The 18,568-nt window shown below is 39.6% G+C and overlaps 2 protein-coding genes across 3 annotated transcripts in view; one reads left to right on the top strand and one right to left on the bottom strand.

The window, feature by feature from the left end:
- LOC115369613 (LHFPL tetraspan subfamily member 6 protein) overlaps positions 1 to 329 on the bottom strand; it is a 55,669-nt gene extending 55,340 nt beyond the window's left edge. For both annotated transcript variants that reach the window (XM_030066241.1, XM_030066240.1), the window contains exon 1: positions 2 to 329. The gene's annotated coding sequence lies outside the window, so the exon portion shown is untranslated. The remainder of the gene's footprint in view (position 1) is intronic.
- Positions 330 to 3,188: 2,859 nt separating this feature from the next.
- cog6 (component of oligomeric golgi complex 6) overlaps positions 3,189 to 18,568 on the top strand; it is a 31,450-nt gene continuing 16,070 nt past the window's right edge. Inside the window, exons 1-8 of the mRNA XM_030067667.1 lie at positions 3,189 to 3,323; positions 4,865 to 5,008; positions 5,792 to 5,863; positions 6,090 to 6,148; positions 15,655 to 15,766; positions 16,213 to 16,295; positions 16,626 to 16,696; positions 17,859 to 17,952. Coding sequence (XP_029923527.1) covers positions 3,189 to 3,323; positions 4,865 to 5,008; positions 5,792 to 5,863; positions 6,090 to 6,148; positions 15,655 to 15,766; positions 16,213 to 16,295; positions 16,626 to 16,696; positions 17,859 to 17,952 — 770 coding nt within the window. The remainder of the gene's footprint in view (positions 3,324 to 4,864; positions 5,009 to 5,791; positions 5,864 to 6,089; positions 6,149 to 15,654; positions 15,767 to 16,212; positions 16,296 to 16,625; positions 16,697 to 17,858; positions 17,953 to 18,568) is intronic.

Genomic DNA, 18,568 nt, shown 5'->3' with positions numbered 1-18,568 from the left:
CATGCTGGAAGGAGACCTCAGAAATAAGGTGCGCTCGATAAATCCTCGGAGGTTATTTCCATTTGCGGAGCCAGCTGTGTGGGTCTCCAAGCAAACTTTTTTTTTTTCCAGGCAGGGGGAAAAACAATCGACAGCAAGAAAACACACAGAGATCCAAAAACACAACTGTACAGTGACTGCAGAATCCCCTCACAATCAGTTCCACTTCACCGAGGAGGAGGTGAATTATTTTCTCCAGCGGCCGCGGAAACGTGTCTCTCCGGTCGGACTGCGCTCCCGTCCCGACATTCCTGCTCGGACAGAAGTGTGTGAGCGAGATTGCAGGGGGGGCCGAGTCTGTGGACCACTCTTGGGAGGTGACCATCAATCACACAAATCCCCACCCAGGGGCTGGACTCACGACTCTACTATCATTCCCCCTGCTCTCCTGCTGCCTTCACGGACGCCTCGTAATGTTCTGCTGCACGTCTGCAACACGACTTTTAACGCATTCAGGGGTTTTGATGTTTTGTGTGCAGTGTTTTTTTTTTTTTTTTTTTTTTTTTTTTTTTGGGTTGTAAATAATAACATGGACGGTGCAGCACTTTTATATGCAAAAGAAGGGAGAGGCCGTTACCATTATGACTATTATTGATGCATTACACTGCAGTTAATTACTTGTTCCGGACTGTAATTCTAGCTTTATGTGAATAGTATTCAGAGAGACTCAGAGGTGATATTAAAGTTTATTGTTCTCTTTTATTCTGCTTGAAAGAAAAATCATATGCATCCAATGTATTATTCTCAGTGTGGTCAACATACTGTAACGTGAACTCGAGGAAAATAATTATTACATTTGGTAAATAAGTCAATTCAAATCAAGTCAAGAGAGCTTTATTGTCATTTCCATATACATAGAAACGAAATAGGGTACTCGGGGTTCAGCAGCAGCTGGATAGGTAATAGAAAATAAAATAAATAAATAAATAAATAAATAAAGTAACATGCTATAATAACAAGTGACAAGTGATTTTCTTAAATTTAGGCTGACAAATTCCATGAAATTCCATGACTTTCCATCACTTTCCAGGATTTCCATGACCCATGCATGGGAGCCCTGCACTAAGGTGTAGTATACCAACTTCTGTTTTAGTCTCTATAACAGTAGTTATGAATTGCTAGAATTACCAATCCAAAATAATTACGTATTACTTTGGTTATCAACCCCTCTGATTATTGGATTGCAGTTGAAAACCATAAAAATACCCATGCCTGAACTGTTTTAGTCAAACGCAGTAATCTTCTCAGCTGACATGAACTTGCACTGAACCAGCTGAGAGGAGAAGTGAAAGCTTGATTTAGATTTTTTTATTATTATTATTTTGATATCAAACCAAAGGATCACATGAACTCTGGACATCAGCGTCACTTGGTCAGCCTGAGAGGCCTAAGAAAGAAAAGCAATCGAAAGAACAGCATAACAAATTACCGCTCCCAATTTGTAATCATTATTAAGAATAAATACATTTTCAGAAAGAGATTTTAACAGATTGAAAAAAAACAAACAAACAAAAAAAAAAAACAAGCAGTATATAACACTGCCTGTAATGCCTGGCTGGCTGCACAACAGATTTTTGTGTCTTTATGTAGCAGTATATATTAAACTCCAGACTAAAAACTATTTGTAGTTGTTGTGTCTTCAACACTACGAGGACAAAGCATAAGCGTACACGCAAATGCATGACTGCAAAGACTTGAATGCTGAGTGAAAATAGAAACATGCAATTGGGATGAAGTGCTAGTTATTGGGATATTTCCAACAGCACTTGAAGGCAGCACCCCTCCCTCTCTCTCTCTCTCTCTCTCTCTCTCTCTCTCTCTCTCTCTCTCTCTCTCTCTCACTCTCTCTCTCCAGTTTATGTATTGTGTGTAATACAATATAACTAGAAGAAGCTACCCTATGTGCTGAGCAAAACTTGGGAGAGACTCGGCAGCCAGTTGTGTTGTCAAACACTTTTTACATTACATAATTACAAATTAAATTACTGTATTATTCAAATATAATGCAGTACAGTGCAGAAGATATGTCATATAACTCCCAAAGTCTCTCAAGGTTTTCTATCTTGTTCTCTCTGTGAATGTTTTACTTTATCACACACGATGATACCAGCGATCTGGAACCCAACCCATTACCAGAAGTCATATGGCTTTTGACAGATCTCCTCTTTCAAAAAGAGCCGAATTAAGACATTAAAATTCAAAATTACTACTAATACCACTCTACTTCTAAGGCAATTTTCCTCCCAAGTTAACTGGTCCTTTTACTCCCACGGACTGATTTTCAAGGACCTGAAAGGTTCATTCAGCCTGATGTTCCCACCTGAGCCTGAAGGCCCAATAAGATTAAACTAATCAGTCCACAGATGTATGAAACAGCTATGAATGTTTTACACGTCATTAAAGCTATTTAACCAAAGAATCAACACAGCCATGAGAGGTTCTTCACCAATCATAAGTGTGCACAAAAAATTTAGGCTGCAGACAAACACAGACACACACACACACACCACCACCACCACCACCACCACCTAACACATGATCCCCTGTACGCCACCGCCTGATGGAGAAAACTAAGGAGGAAAATATTCTAAGTAATCCCATCCATGCATTTTAGTCAACCTCGGCATGCTTTAATTTTGGAATCGCTTTAAATTATAGTCTCATATCTTTCCAGTTATACCCCGGGGTCCTCTGATAAACTTAATGCCACGCAGCAGAAGTTAATCTGACAGAGATACCGACCCAATCTCAGATAAGACTGGTAACAAATGAGTCTATTGTGCGTGTGAAGTCCCTCTCCCCTTGCGAGGTGTATGAGCTATAACCCCACTCTCTGCTGAGGCACAGTAAAATCTGTTATTCAGCGCTGTGATTTCTCAGTGCTCTCTTGTGGCTTGTTGTTGGCTGTAGGAGGTTATGAGTGACAGCAACTCTGCTTATTTAATACTAAGTTTGATCTAATCATCATCATCATCATCATCATTGGACCAAAGTACCATCAACGCTGCAACGTTAGCAGAGGGAAGTAAAATAACCCTGACGCGGAACCTTTGCATCCCCCTCTCTCACTTCTCACGGATCCGCACGGACGTTTATTCCGGCCGGACCAAACATTTTCCTGAAAGTTGACGTGGAGGTGTTTGTTTACAATGGCTGATAATAAAATAGAAATATCCACCGATAGCCCCGCTGTCATCCAGAATGCAAACGCGCCTTCTCAGTCTAATAACCCGCTGTCACGGAAGCTCAACAAAATCCTGGAGACGAGGCTCGACAATGACAAGGTGACGTCTCGGCTGCTAGCCGGCTAACAGCGGCTAACTGTTAGCACGGCTAGTTAGCCTGTAGCTGTCAAAACCGTGTTGGAGACTGAACGGAGCTCTTTCCTGCTGATTTATTGACACAAACCTTTCCTTTTCTGTACTTTCTCCTCGCTGACTGCGGTGAAAATGCACAAATGCTAACATGAGGCTAAGCGTAATGCTAAATGAAGTCATGTCAGCTCACCAAAAGGAAGCTAGGTTGCTAACTAGTTGCTAAAAAAAAAAAAAAATATTCCACGAAAACAGGATCAGCAACTTAGCCAGAAAGCTTTAAGAAATAATAATAATAACTTTATTTGTATAGCACTTTTCAAAAACACACAGTTACAAAGTGCTTCACAATAAAATAAAATAAAATAACAACGTAAAAATAATAAAATACAATAAAATTAAAAAAATAAAATAAAATAAAATAGAAGTGAGGATAAAACTAAATGAAATTACAATAAAACCAGAAGGGGTCCCCATAAAATAGTAAAAGACCATAAAAGACAGAACCAGCAACTAAGAAAAGGCCAAACGGTAAAAGTGAGTTTTAAGAAGGGATGTCACTGAATATCTGCTAATTTTTTCTTCTATTATCAGCGCCTGTCATTAGGGCTGACTGCATCATTATCCTCAAGCTAACATTCAGCCTGTGCTTTACAAATGCTTTACAAATCTCAATATCCAGGATATAGCTCAGTATTTTCCTCAGTTATCTGTCTAATCTTGGTTTGTGGAAAACCCTCCAGGAGTGTTGTTAGGCTCAAACACGTGTCAGATGGTCATTTATTAATTAAGCATACTTCCCCTTCCACAGTTTCTTTCTGCAGTGATAAAACAGCATTAATGTTACACACTGGGGACAAGACAAGGGCACATTATTAAGGAAGGGTTCATATTTTTGCCACAAATTTGAATTCCCTCCCAGTTTTCAAGTTTCAATTAAAAACATCAGAATCAGAATACTTTATTGATCCCCAGGGGGAAATTACTTTTTGTTACAATAACAACTCCCACTCAAAGTGTAAAGTAAAAAGAGCAAATAGTCAAGAAAAATAAAGAAAGGAATATAAATATAAATATAAATATAAATATATATAGAATAAAAAGAAAGAAAAAATATATGTACAAGTGCAAACATGGACAGGAGTTATTGCAAACATACCTGTTCTCGCTGTTTTTTTTTTTTTTCCTTGCTTTGATACAATTTGTATTTTGTTATTGTATTTGATATTACTGACTTTTATTAATCTGCTTCTAAGGCCTAAATTTGTTTTTTAACTTGTTCTATTTTGCTCCAAAGTCTTCACTCTTATTTGTGTGCAACTTGTTTTCATTTTAATGTGCTAATTTGTTTTTTAACTTGTCTCTTTTTTTGTGTAATATTTTTATCTGTCTGACATTGTGCAGCACTTTGGGCGACGCTCCCTTGTATTTAAATGTGCTACATAAATAAACTGACTTCTGACTCATGACAGCATCGATTAACGTGATATTGCCGCCTGCTGTTCTTGCAGGAGATGCTGGAGGCTTTGAAGGCGCTGTCGGTGTTTTTCACCGAGAACAGTTTGCGCACCAGGAGGAATCTTCGAGGTGACATTGAGAGAAGAAGCCTGTCAATCAACGAGGAGTTTGCAATGATATTTAAAGATGTAAAAGAGGTAAGGTGAAGTTAAACATGCCCTTTTTATTCAGTTAAAATATTTAATTTCTCTCCAACACCCATGCAGCTTGCCTCATTAGTCTACGATGCAGACATTTATCAGTGTATTGGGTCTTTGCAGGGTTTTTTTAAATTGAGATGGGTAGGGAGGGCAGGATAAAACACTGCATTTTCTGATTTCACTGACTGGGAGGCTTTTCAGCTGGTTCAAAAGTCTCTAACCTGACAATTAATTTCTCATAAAGCAATACAGACCATATCTGATGTTTTGGTTCTTGCATCTTTTACTTGAAGTAAACATAAAAATGTACAGTTTGACCTTAAGTCACACAGGGAGGCCATGACAAAACTGGAACAGCTAATCCCATCTAAACAAATGATAAGATCGTGGCCATGGACCGGACAGGAAGATGAAGTTTTCGGCGTGTTTTCCTAGAAACTCTTGGTCTCTTGGTACATCGACGTAATTTTTCTGCAGTATCTGGAAGGCTGTCTGGAAAATGCATCAGCGGCCATAAACAAAGGGATAAACATTGCAGCAGAGGCCTTGTTTCAAGCAGACTGAAGATTTGTTTGCAGGAGTAGAAGTGTATATACATTGTGTAAACATTATATAATCATGATTTACAGTTTTGGACATGCCGTCATCAGCATCAGCTCAGAAAAGTCCCAGCATGATGATCTTTTGTTTAACAAAAAAAAAAAAAAAAAAAAAAAAAAAAGGGATCTCTCCGAGTCTGGCTGCTGGTGTCATAATTATGTTTTCACCTTTTTCCCATAGGAGCTTGAAAGTGTTCATGAAGATGTTCAGGCCATGAGCACGTGTTGTGAAGAAATGACCAACAGGCTCAAGGTACAGTCCAACATCTTCTACCGCTTCAATATGATTCCTTATGGATAATGAATATAAAAGCTTAACTCTGTATCCATAGCAACATTCGGTAGGTGATCGCTACAGAGGTACAGAGTGGATTAAAAGATGAGTTTAACCTCATTCTGTGACTAATTTTGAGGATATGATGTGGCCAAGTCATCAGCTGGAAGTTTTGCAGTTAATGCCGTGAGTTTTGTTCCAACAGGCTGCCAAGGAGCAAACTCAAGACTTGATAGTAAAAACCAACAAGCTCCAGGGAGAAAAGTGAGTTGATTCCCATTGGGGTAATGGAAATTATGCATGTGGGTGGGTGTGTGTGTGTGTATATGTGTGTGTCCATGAATGTCAAATGTTGAAGTTTGACAGAAAAGCTCTCCATCTTTGCCTCCTCCTTGATAAAAGACACCTTGATGTTTGATAGTTCATGACACACGAAGATTTTACTACCTTGAAATGTGTGACAGATTTTAGCCTGTTGCTCAGTGACACATTCAGTGTTAACTATTTGGAAAGATGGATTTAATAAAATGTAGATCTGTAACAGATGCGCAGTATGGTTTATGGTTTACAAATGCACTGTCTCTTTTCAGATATTTATGCCTGCATTTGTTTGATAGCATAGGAATCTGACAGGGAATTTAAACTTACTGTAATGTTGTAGGCACGCTAAGTTGATCTGGGTGAGATTGTTATTTATTTTTTTTTTTTTCCAGGCATTTCTGCTTTATTTGACAGTTACAGTAGAGAGAAACAGGAAGGGCAGGGGAGAGAGAGGGGACGACATGCAGCAAAGGGCCTGAGGTCAGATTCGAACTCAGCCTTAGTGCATAGCACACACTCTTATCCGGTGAGCCACCGGGGCGCCCTAGAGATTGTTATTAATTTGTTTCTAAAATGTAAAATTTGTCTCTGAAATGCAAAATAAGACTGAGAGACAGAGAGTCTTTCATGCTGATCCTGTCAAGTGACATTTTAGAAGGTCAGGGAGATAACAGGATCAGCATCTCATGATTCAGCTTTCTCATAAGGTTTGTCTAGAGCGGAGACTTTGTCCTTAATGACTTCTGCAAATTTAAAAGAAACCTCGCTCTGTCATTTTACCCGTGCCATCCTTTCTTCCCTTATCTGTTCCAAAGCTACAAGTGGTTTGGAGAGGCTAACACATAGGCCGGTGATAGACATATTCATCAATCCAAAGCTATGAGCCATCATTTCACTCTCTCTGGTGTCTCTCCAGAGAAATTACCCCTGGTTCATTTCAGGCAAGTTTCCAGACAAATAGCACTAGAATCAAAGCACACAGCGGGAACAACACGGCCCTCTTTGCCGCTGATAGCTGTAAGGTTTTATTGCACGCATATTGTTTGCAAAATGAGACTCTTCTGAATCTTCTGGCACTTCATTGTGTTTGGGTCGCTTCGACACTGCATAAGATATCAGCTGCAACTGTTCTCTCAAATGAATAGACTCTCCCCGCGTCAGAGGAACATAACCATGCAGTTCAAAGTGTCTGCTGATAATGTGAAATAAATGCATGATTAAAGATATGACTGAAAAAGTTGAAAAAAAAAAAAAACTTTGATATTTTTATGACCAGATTTCTGCAAGAATTTCTTTAGCGTCAGAAGTTAGAGATTTGTGGCAGAGCTCGAGGAGCTGGCAGGAAAGTCTTATTTTTGATGAGGAGCGATGAATGATTCATAAGGCAGATGAATATTTCTCCTGAAGTAGGCTATTTGCATAAGGAGGGCAGCAATCATCATTAATGGAGTTTATTTGTTTTATTCTTAATTTCCAAGTCCTATGATTTTGGCCTCGAGATCCACATCAAAGTACTTGATGTTTGCACTGCGCTACTCCCTGATCGTCTCGAAGCCAGACTACAAGAACTGGAACGCAGCCAATCAGGGTGCTGTTTGTGGGGATTTACTGACACCACTTATGAAGGCAGGGGTTGAAGGTCTCAAAAAAGTCTTAAAATAATTAAAAATTCATCAACATTAGCCCTTCAATGAGTGGATGAATAGCCTTAAATTTGAATTTATGCGGTCTTAAATTCAGCTGTAACACTGTATAATTCCATTTATCCATCCATTTGTTGTTTTCAAGACGAGCTGGTGTTGCCAACTGAGCCTAACACTGCTTTTATCGCTAACTGTTACACTTAAATGCTGAGAAAATGTCTGTTCTAGGAGCCGAACTCACTTTATACTTACATGCAGAGAGAAATCCAAGAAAGCCCTTCTAGTTTCCTGTGCCAGGCTCGGCAGAACAAAGTAATGGTTTGATTTATTACAGTAGCATCTTGATATCTAACCCTAACGGCAGCTGCGATAACAGTCACCTAGTTAATAGACAGTCATATTCCTACCTATAACCTATCTCTGCACTGCCTCAAATATATAGTTACCTTTGTACTTGCAACTCTTACTTGAGGAAGAAAAAGATGATTTTTTTTTTTTTTTTTTTTACAGTATTCAGTCTTAAACTTCTCTAAAACGTGTCTTAAAAAAGTCTAATTTAACGCAACTCACTGCACACTTACCTGTCAGACACATCCAAGGAAACCCTTGTACTTACCTGGTTAATAACCAACCATGTTCCCACCTAAAACGTATCTCTGCACTGGATCAAATGCACACTTACCTGTTGTGCTTATCTGAACAAGAAATAGATGATTTGTCCAAAAATGAGTGTTAAAGTTCTCTGTCTTTAAAAGCATTAATAATTGCAAATTTAGTAGCTTTAAAGTTAAGGGGATAAAAAGTCACATTGTACACCAGTGTCACATGCATATTCTGTATAAGCTGAATAAGCAATATTTCACTGACTTATTGAGTGAAATATTCAAACCCAGAATGCAGTTGTTGTATGGCTGCAGCATTACAGCAAATAGAATATGTCTAGATTTGTCTTGTGCATCATTTTATACACATTTCCCTGTAAATCTGCAGCACATATTTGGTATCTTTCTATCTTTCTAGATACCTCTATCTAGGCAAAGAGCCATCCGAGATGCAGATCCCATGTACTTCACACCACACTGAATGTAAGCTAACAGTGTCATTGGGGTCTCTCGGTTTGTCCTGGGCATCTTTCATCGTCACCCCTGGTTGGAATACCAATTTTGATTGTGATTGAAAGCCTGCCAATGACATTAATCTGGGTAGCATTAATCTGTGAATCTGGCTGGGAGTGTGTTGACAAGGGTGTGAAAATATACCGGCTTCTCTCAGCTGGCAGGTGGGGACTGGGGGTGGGTTTTATTAGCATTTGTGGCAGCCATGACCTCGGATGCTCAGCGACCTTGTGGGGTGACACGGAGGTGGGGGCGGCAGGGGCGAAGATAATGTAGATTTCTGGCAAAAGACACATTGCTGACAGCTGTGATGTACAAGTTGGCAATTCCATGCTTCATTGGCACTGCTTGAGGACCTCCCTGACAAAAAGGTGACATCCAGATAGAGAGAGAGAGAAAGTGAAGAGGAGGGAGATGAGCTTTTTAACTAAGAGCAGTGAAAGACACCGGTGGGGATATCGTGAATACACATAGGCAATGAATTGATGCAAGACATATTGCTTTGTGCTGTGCGTGATGTTGAAGGTAAATGTTCAGAGGTTATATTATTCGCGGGACCCTCTCTGAGTGCACCCCCTTGTCTTGTTCTTTGCAAATCTGTCCCATGGGGACCTGCTGTCCGTCTGGGTGACATTTTCATTCGCAGAGCCACTGTGACCCCCCAGCCAGATGGGACAGTGTGTGCACGCAAGGCTGTGACCTTGTCTTACCAATTTTGTCTCAGAAGAGCTGCCAGGGGAAGTGTGCCGTCAAGCTGTCCTCCTTCAGACACCCAGCAGTCAGCCCGTTGCACCGCACCGCACCACTGTGCTTTCTTGTTCAGGTCTATTTCAGGCCACATAACTCTCTGCAGTCTGTTTTTTTTTTCCCTGACGACACTTAACATAGCAGTTCTAGATTTGCAGCATAATCTCACATTAGTGTGCTAGTAGGGCGGCTCTGATGAAAGAGTACAGATGTGGTTGTGATTTCCAAAGCTCTGCAGCTGCTGCTGATGTGTACTTATTCGGTGGTGCAGGCCTGTCCTGAGCTGTTTGCTATCTTATCTGCCAATGGCACCGTGTCATTTGTCAGCTTTAATGAAATGGAAAGGAACAGTGGATTGCTTTCTGTGTGCAAAGGAAAGGCAGGAGAGGCAAGCCAATGAGGCTGGACGACCTGCGTTTGTCCGCCAGCTTTCAGACATGCTGCTCTTTTGTTTGTGTTACATGTAAGGGCTGGTCTGGTTGAAAGAGGCTGTCACCACGAGCTTTTAATAAGTGCTGTCTATTGTTCCATAATGAAACACGAGGCTACGCACCTGTCCTATGGTGTGTGATCTTTGCATTACCATGTCATGCTATCATGCAGAACAAGTTGAGACGTTTCAGGAGCGGATGTTTTCATGGATCTTTCATGACAGCGTGAGCAACCCGTGTTTTTCGGGGGCTGGGCTGTTGTTTTTGTTGCTCAGCTATTGCTGAGCGTCACAGGTAATTGGAGAAGGTCTACTGGGCTGCATGCCAGAGTGGGAGGTAGATAAATTTACTCGCCAGAGCCAAGATTTACTAGCATTTGGCCTGTGGCTGGCGCTCATTTCACACCTTGCTGGTGAGGGTGTCATTATGTCGAGCCTGTACAAAGAATGATCAGACTGTGTTTTATAAATAAATAAAAACATAAATATTCCCCCCAAAGTCAAGCAACTGTTATCGCTATGACTCCTGGGTAGGTCATTAACACATTAAGAGCTCTGAAACCCCTGAGAGCATGATCAGGGACATCAGATTAGAAATGACAACTTGTGTAAAATGACACTTAAGCCTCATTAAGGATTCGCTGGCTGTTAATGAGGGTATGGCTGTGAATATGCCTTTGTATGTCTGATGTGATTGGCTCCGACTGCCCTTTATGATCATTGGCGCATGGCTAACCAAGCGCTTTGTGAATGCCAAATTTCCACGCAAGCCTTTGAAATGGCCCCTAATGGATCTTAATGGATAATCGACCCACATGGTTTTCAAGTTATGAAATGGTCGGTCATTTGCTTTGCTACCTGCAAAGAGCATCATCTTTACAATATTAGACAATTTGGTTTCTAGAATATGCAGAAATAGAAAGGCACAGACATATTAGATTTGAATCTTCATGTGCTTCATATAATTTATCTTTTTTGGACAGACTAATACTTCTGCACCACCTTAAGCTACCTTTAGAAGAATTCAAATCAACCTTTAACAGTTTGAGCCTACTGTTTTTACCTTAATAACCAGTAAGCTTGGTAAATATTAGTTGCTGATGCAGCTCTGTTATTGCAAACTTGATGCTGCACTGTTAGCCTTCAGCTGTGATAATTATGTAGGCAACAGTAATTTCAGGGGTTCAGTTTGACAAAGCTGTTTATGAGATTGTGCTGTGTAATATTGTTGAAACGATTTCTGTGCTTGAACAGACAAAATCAATTGGCCTCGTTGAGAAATCTGAGCACATACAAAGACACCGGCGGAGAGGCAGGCACACACCAGCACACACGCACACATTAGGTATTCTATTGTTTAGGCTTGGCGCATTAAAATGCATCCTATCGTGTAACATTATGTAAGCCACCTATCCAATTTAACATCAAGCCGTGGCATTGCACTAGACTGGCATTTTGCCTCCCACTGAATCGGAAGATCAAGGAAGGCTTACTTCACTGAGTTCATTTTTAGTTTATCTTCTGCACCAGGCCAGAAGCCTCACATAATTGGCTGCTACAGTGTTACGTGGTCCATTTAGGGGAGCACGTTTCTTCATTCTGGTATTTGGTAATTGCAGCCTTGACAAGAATGCATCATGTCCTGACAGCCCTGTGGAAAGAGATCCCACTGCTTGACTGTTTCCCCGCTCCCCCTGCTCCACTCTTGCCTAAACTGCTCTCCGCTTTTCCTCCTCTCATCTTGTACAGGCGTGTGCGGCCTGTCTCTTGGTGGTGATGTACGCCCCGGAGGAACAGGTCTATCACTCCTGGCCCAGACAGAGTAACAAGAGTAATGGGCGGCATGCCTTATCTCTCACCGTGACGCTAAGCCAAACCTTATTTATATTGCACATTTCATACAATCAAATGCAATGCAGTTTGTTTAAACAAAATAGAACATTAAGGAGAGGAGAAAAAGACAATAAAACAGCAATTTCTATATAGACCCAGTTGCAGTGCAATAACCAAATCACAGTAGCTGCAAATTTTAGATTAAAGTAAAATGTGTGAGAAAACATGGTAACATTGTTGTGACTTAAGTATAATGGTAAGACAGAGACACCCCGGCTCACACATTGTATTTTCCAGATCAAAGAAAATATGTTTGTTTGGCACAGACTCAAGCAAAGATCACATTATTGCAATTTGAATAGGCTTTTGATTGAAAATTAAAATTACGGTGCAAAAATGAACATTCCTACTAAGATCACAACTCATATTGCAGTCACAGTATCGCTACAATTAATCACAATCAGCCCTGTCTTTATACCTATAAGGTGATTTGAACTTCAGCAAATGAATAACTTTTATTCCTGTAAAGTTTTAATAGTCTTGTAATTTGAAACAGGCGGGTGAACAAACTTCAGGTGAATAAATAAACATCAAATAATAAAAAAAAATAGTAATAATAAAATAAGAGGAATTAAATAAAGAGCTGCAAAAAGGATAAAGTTAAATTGAAGTTCCACATTTCCTCAGAAAGCCTGATGAAGTACAATATGCTGTTGAGTTTTGTTGGTCTATTAAATACCTTATGAATAAAACTAGAAGTTATGGCGTGTTAAATGTGACAGACAAGGCAATAACGGGAGGTTTTTTTTTTAAATTTCCTTTACATTAGCAAGTAGAGCCACTGGTTTTATATCCCTCAACCTTGATGCTCGGTACATCACACATCTGACTGATTCGTTGTCTTGGCTGATGTTATTGGACAATATCACAGAAATATTGCTTTTAGCGTATATGTTTGCTAAGATACAGAAAAGGCAGTATTTGTTGCAGCAAAACAAGCTTGAGATAATTTAAAAACGGTTATCATTTACGAGTTTGTTCAGCAGACTCCTTTGTTCAGAGGCAGAGCAGCGGATCACAGCTGAGCAGATTGTTGTGCGAGTTGTGTTAAGAATTTAAGAAGCTTATTGTTCAGCTGTAAAATATTAAGCTTCCAGCGCATATTTTTTATTGCAACTTTTTGATTACCACATTTGATCATTCTTACTACAAATAGGACATTTTTATGTATTAAGAAAAATTAAGTTTTTTTGCTTCCAAATATTGATATCAGCCACCAAAATGCAGCATCAGTCTGCCCCGAGCACGCTGTATGCAGGACATTACACTCCTTTAGGTCCACCTGTACAGTCTAATGCTGTTCAATGCAACAACTCTGCCATAAATTCTACCTTTTAAGAAAGTTTATGATGTTCAATTTTTATTGACAATGTTGAGAATGTATAAATTTAATAATATGTTTATTACTGAGGTTGTAGTTTGCAGAGGTCTTGTACTGGAACACATTATATTGACAGGTGCTTCTAATTTTTTGTCCTCTCTATTTATATATTTTAGGGGGGACAGAATATCGGAAACACCTCTCAATAAAATGCAGTCCAGTACAACAGCAGCACCAACTATGAGCTCAATGCCAAACATAGAATTGAATAAAAACCTATATTATTGCGACAAAAAGAAAACCTGAGCATCATAGGCATCAGAAAAGGAAAGGTGATGTCAGAACAGTCTTACTGGATTGTATTAGATTGTACAGGTCTACCTAATAAAGTGGCCACTGAGTGTATGTTGGTGTCAGTGTGTGTCCATTCATATTCTTGTGAACACCGTTGCTCAGATCATTACATTTTCTTGAAGACGCAATACGCTAAGATATGAGGATGTGAATTTCATATTAAAACCGTCCCATGTTTTCTGTGAAGGCAAGTATGTGGACGTAGACATATATGCAAATTACTGAATTAATTAGCTTGATTAATTGCCACATTAGCATAAGTGGTAGGCTAATGTTTAATATATCATGGTAATTATGATGGGACACTGGGCAGCTCAAGTGCTACTTGTTTTAATTTGTAATTATTACTCAATGGCATGAAGTGTTCCTCTTAATTGATTCACTTCCCATAAAGTACCCTTTTGTCTGCTTTTGATATGCAGTGTGTTACATGTGTTACAATTATAGTCTATAGGCTTTTGTTTCTCTGTTGTTAACCAGTTCCTCTTATTTCCATGCAGGGTTGGACAGTAACATAATACTACTACAAAACACTACAATTTTGTAGTAGTATACTACAGTACTGCAAAACAGCATTATGTATTGTTAATTTAAAAAAGATTTTCTGTTGAATCACCCAAAGAAATGATGCACTCTGATTTCAGGGACTTGAGTCTGGCAATTAAAAAAAGAAAACTCTAAAGGCAGTTTAAAAAGCAGGAAATGCTCGACATGGAAACTGGCAAAGTCTGCCTGAAATGTGGTAGTAAAATAATCTGAGAGAGATCAGAATGCATTACAGGGAATCCTTTTGGTTCTGGTGACAAATTTAATTTCGCAACTAGTAATTACAATGGAATATATATATTTTTAAAGTAATCTATCCTAACTCTGTTTGTGCATACATTGAAAACAGTGACGAGAAGTAAAGGGGGTAGCCCAGGCTTGTCGTCGTCTTTGAGATTAGAGTCAAAACCTAAGGAAGTATGAAGGTCCTTTCACGCAAGTGTGCAGAGAAGTACTAAATCAGAGAATCCTGAAACAGATTTACACCCTTTTACTTTCAGCTGGGTGAGCACTGGTAATTGCGGTGTGAGAGAGAATAGTCAGATAATGTTTGGCCCCTCTCACTCACCAAAACAACAAGTTGATTTACTGATCTGGCCATGCCTTCACAGAGAGGGAGAGACTCCAGACTAGGTGGCTTTGGATGAGAAGACGGGAGCGGAGAGGCCTCCCTGTTTTTCTCCTATCCCATGACAGAGTTCTCCTCTTGACTTGGGCGGTTGCCATGGTCACTATTGTGTTGCGAAACTAATCGTGACACTGATAGTGATCGCTCTGGTGTTGTTGAAGGCGACAAAACCTGGCCGGTAACTGGCTGGGTTTTTTCCCCACCTCTCTCTTTTCTTCCTTTTTTGTATTTCATTTTCAGATTGCTGCATATTATATCTAACTCCGTCTGAGTTCACCACCCTATTATTTACCTCTCAGATCAACGTCAGCAATTGTGTCTGAGGAGTGTGACTGCCACCTGCAGTATGACTTAAAACATTACATCTTGTTGACAGTTGCACTACTTTTGTTTGCAGGGGAAAGCATATAACTTAGCTCCAGTTTTCCATACTGGCAGGATAGTTAGTTTATTTATTTGCACAGTGAGAAAACACGAGTAAGTGAAGAGATAAAACACAATGATCGAGTGTGGTGATAAAACACACCAAGAGAGAGGGAGAAAAACAGTTATTGCATGTGAGATAAACATCCACAGCGGCCTTGAAAACAAACAAAACAAATCATGGCGAAAGGCAAAGACGCAACTGAACTGAACAGAAAATAAATGACAACAAAGCTCAAGAAGGAGAAAAGGGGTATACAAAACACACCGATGACAAGTAGTGGACGTACACTAAATTAAATTATGGAAATAAAGGGAAATTAATAACATTTTCTCTCCTTCCACTCAGTCACCGCCTGGAGGTCAGAGCCCAGGTCGCCCAGGCTTTCCTCAGTAAGTTCCAGCTGTCCAGTGAGGAGATGGCTACACTTCGAGGGTGTCGGGATGCACCCATTACCGAGGTAGTTTGCTCTATGTTGTGTAATACTATAATGAAGGGAAATCCCCTCAACACACAACTTTATTGCTCTAGTATATGATATCATAAGCTATCATATAGATAAGGGGTCCTCAATGGGGGTAAAGTGACTACCATGCACTTAAAACATTTTGCAGTCTGATTATTTTTAACCTTTGTCATATGTCGTGGGCGTCACTTTCCATTGTGTACCATCTGATTAAAAGGCCTAAATATAACTAGCATTTTTTTGTACTGGCTCTGGGCGACAAACATAGTTTAACAAATTCTGTACAATCTTAAAAAAAAAAAAAAGAAAAAGAAAAAAAAAATCATTAACTTTGATGTCAAAAAGTCGGAACAGGCAGTGACTCCTGGATGTCTGCAACTCGTGCTTTTCCTGATGGAAGCATTATATGAGTAATTTATGTGCACTGTTCAATTTCGCAGGATTTCTTTAAAGCTCTCGGCCGGGTGAAGCACATCCACGAGGATGTGAAGATCCTCTTGCGGACGAACCAACAAACTGCAGGGTGAGGGAAGAACTTATCTATCTATCCATCTTTCTGTCAATCTATCATAAATTGATATTATTCTACTTCCTCTGATAGATAAACCTATTTACTTTATGTTACTATTGTTCAATTTATAACCTTTTCTGGCGTTTTGTAAGTGGCTTTGTATGCAAAAATGTGATCGGTGAACGCACAAACGACAAGCGTGTGCATCAGAAATGGGGGGAAGGGAGAAACAGAAAAACAAAAGAAAAAGGTCTGGTATTTGTGCTGCTGTCAGGGGCCCTGATACTACCCCACAGATCATGGTATGTAATGCTTTGGTCTTGATTTGTGTGCTATTTCCAGGCTAGAGATCATGGAGCAGATGGCTGTGTTACAGGAGACATCATATGAGCAGCTTTACCGCTGGGCCCAGAGTGAGTCGAGTGCACAGACTTAATACCAGGAGCAAGCCACGGGATAAAACACACTGCACTATGACCCTCTTTGTACAAGCCCTCCACACTGAACTCCACTGTTGTATTGTCAGTGAGAAAATTTTTCATTTTTCAACACTAATGAGAGGAAGTACAGTGCCATGATTATGCAGAGCGATTGGTCTGTTAGTCGGTTTGTTACGGCAGTTTTTGTAATGAAGTAACAATTATTGGATAACGCAGTTAATTAAAGTTTTGGGAAGAGATATAACTAAATAAAACATTGTGCTTGCAATTCTAAAAAAAAGTATACAGCTTCACCGGAGGCACTATAATGCATGTGACTGCAGTATCCTCTTACTGACCCTTTGTGATGTGTGTAAGTTTAAGTAACCTTTTTAGATCAGTGTCTTGATTGTTGTACCTACAGTGTAATTATACAATAAGAAACTATAGTATACAGTATGCTACGTTGTGAGATGTTGTTTTGCAGTGATTTGAATTGCCAAAGAAGGTGTAACCGAATCCAACAATTTGAGCAGTAAATGTTTGGTCATTGTCAGGTGAAAGACAGGCTGTCAGAAGGCAAAAGGGCCCACAGTGTCAAATTGTAAGCTATTATGTTACTCTCTAATTACAGTGTAAATGTGGTGGAGGTTGACATACAATTTTGCATAGGGTTGCATATGTATACCAATATGGCAGTTGTGTCATATATGACAGAGAACCTTTTCACATCCACAAAAATATCACTGCACATATTGGAAGGGGGACAGTTACCTCTATAGCATCGGGTAATGGCCAACAGGACTCACCCATTATCTGTACAGACATGATTGGCCACTATATACTCTATAAAGCTTCATGTAATGCTCAGTGCTGACTGTCTGTAATCATATACAGTTTTTTTTATATTTTCTGAAGCATAATTACACTGCGGTGACTGAGACCTTTTGGTAATAGCTCATGGAAAAAAATATGATTAAAAAAAGATCGTCTTGGTGCTGTAGATAATGTCCTTACCCAGAGGGCTGGAGCATTTTAATAATAATAGTACTGCAGGAATAGTAGTTAAAAAAAAAAACTGTGGCTATATTATTAGTCGTATTTCCACCTCTTTCAAAGACACTTTTCTTGTTTTACTTACTTTCTTTCTGAACAGATGAATGCCGCGGACTGACTCAGGAGACTTGTGACATCAGCCCAGTGCTGAGTCAGGCTATGGAGGCCTTACAGGACCGGCCTGTCCTTTACAAGTAATAAACACACACACACACACACACACACACACAGAGTCAATAATTTATCTTGATATAGTACTACATGATCTGTCCCTCTGTTTATCACCTCCCATGTCGTTCAGTGACCCTCGTGGTATCTTGGCACTGTAACTAACAAGCAGAAGTCGGCCAGCATAGCAGTGGCTGTTTGTGAATGTAATAAATTAAAGGGATCAGTTGGGGCCATCTGATATGCAAGATTTACACAGGGAATTTATAATAACAGTAGAGAAATCAAGGGTCTAGTTGCTCTAAATGCATTTGACCTACTTTGTTTCACTGGATTAATGCCAGATACCCACACTAATTCATTGATATTCATCACAGGGTCAGAAATTAACAGGGCCTCAAGGCAAAAATGCCATAGAGAAAATTTTTAAAATGCCTTTTGCACCTTTATTATTACCATTATTATGAATACCTTTTGTTTAAATTCCACCCTGTTTACATTATATGCATTGAGTTGTTAAATTTTCATGTGTGAGTGTGACTCTTGCTGCCCAGAAGGAACAGTTTTCACATCACCTGTGTCTTAAGGACTCTTTCCAGTGCATTTTCTGGGCAAGGATAATTGAGTGGTTTTTGATCAGGA

This window comes from Myripristis murdjan, chromosome 13, assembly GCF_902150065.1.
Source record: "Myripristis murdjan chromosome 13, fMyrMur1.1, whole genome shotgun sequence".
Classification (NCBI taxonomy): Eukaryota; Metazoa; Chordata; class Actinopteri; order Holocentriformes; family Holocentridae; genus Myripristis; species Myripristis murdjan.
This window is presented reverse-complemented; position numbering and strand designations above follow the sequence as displayed.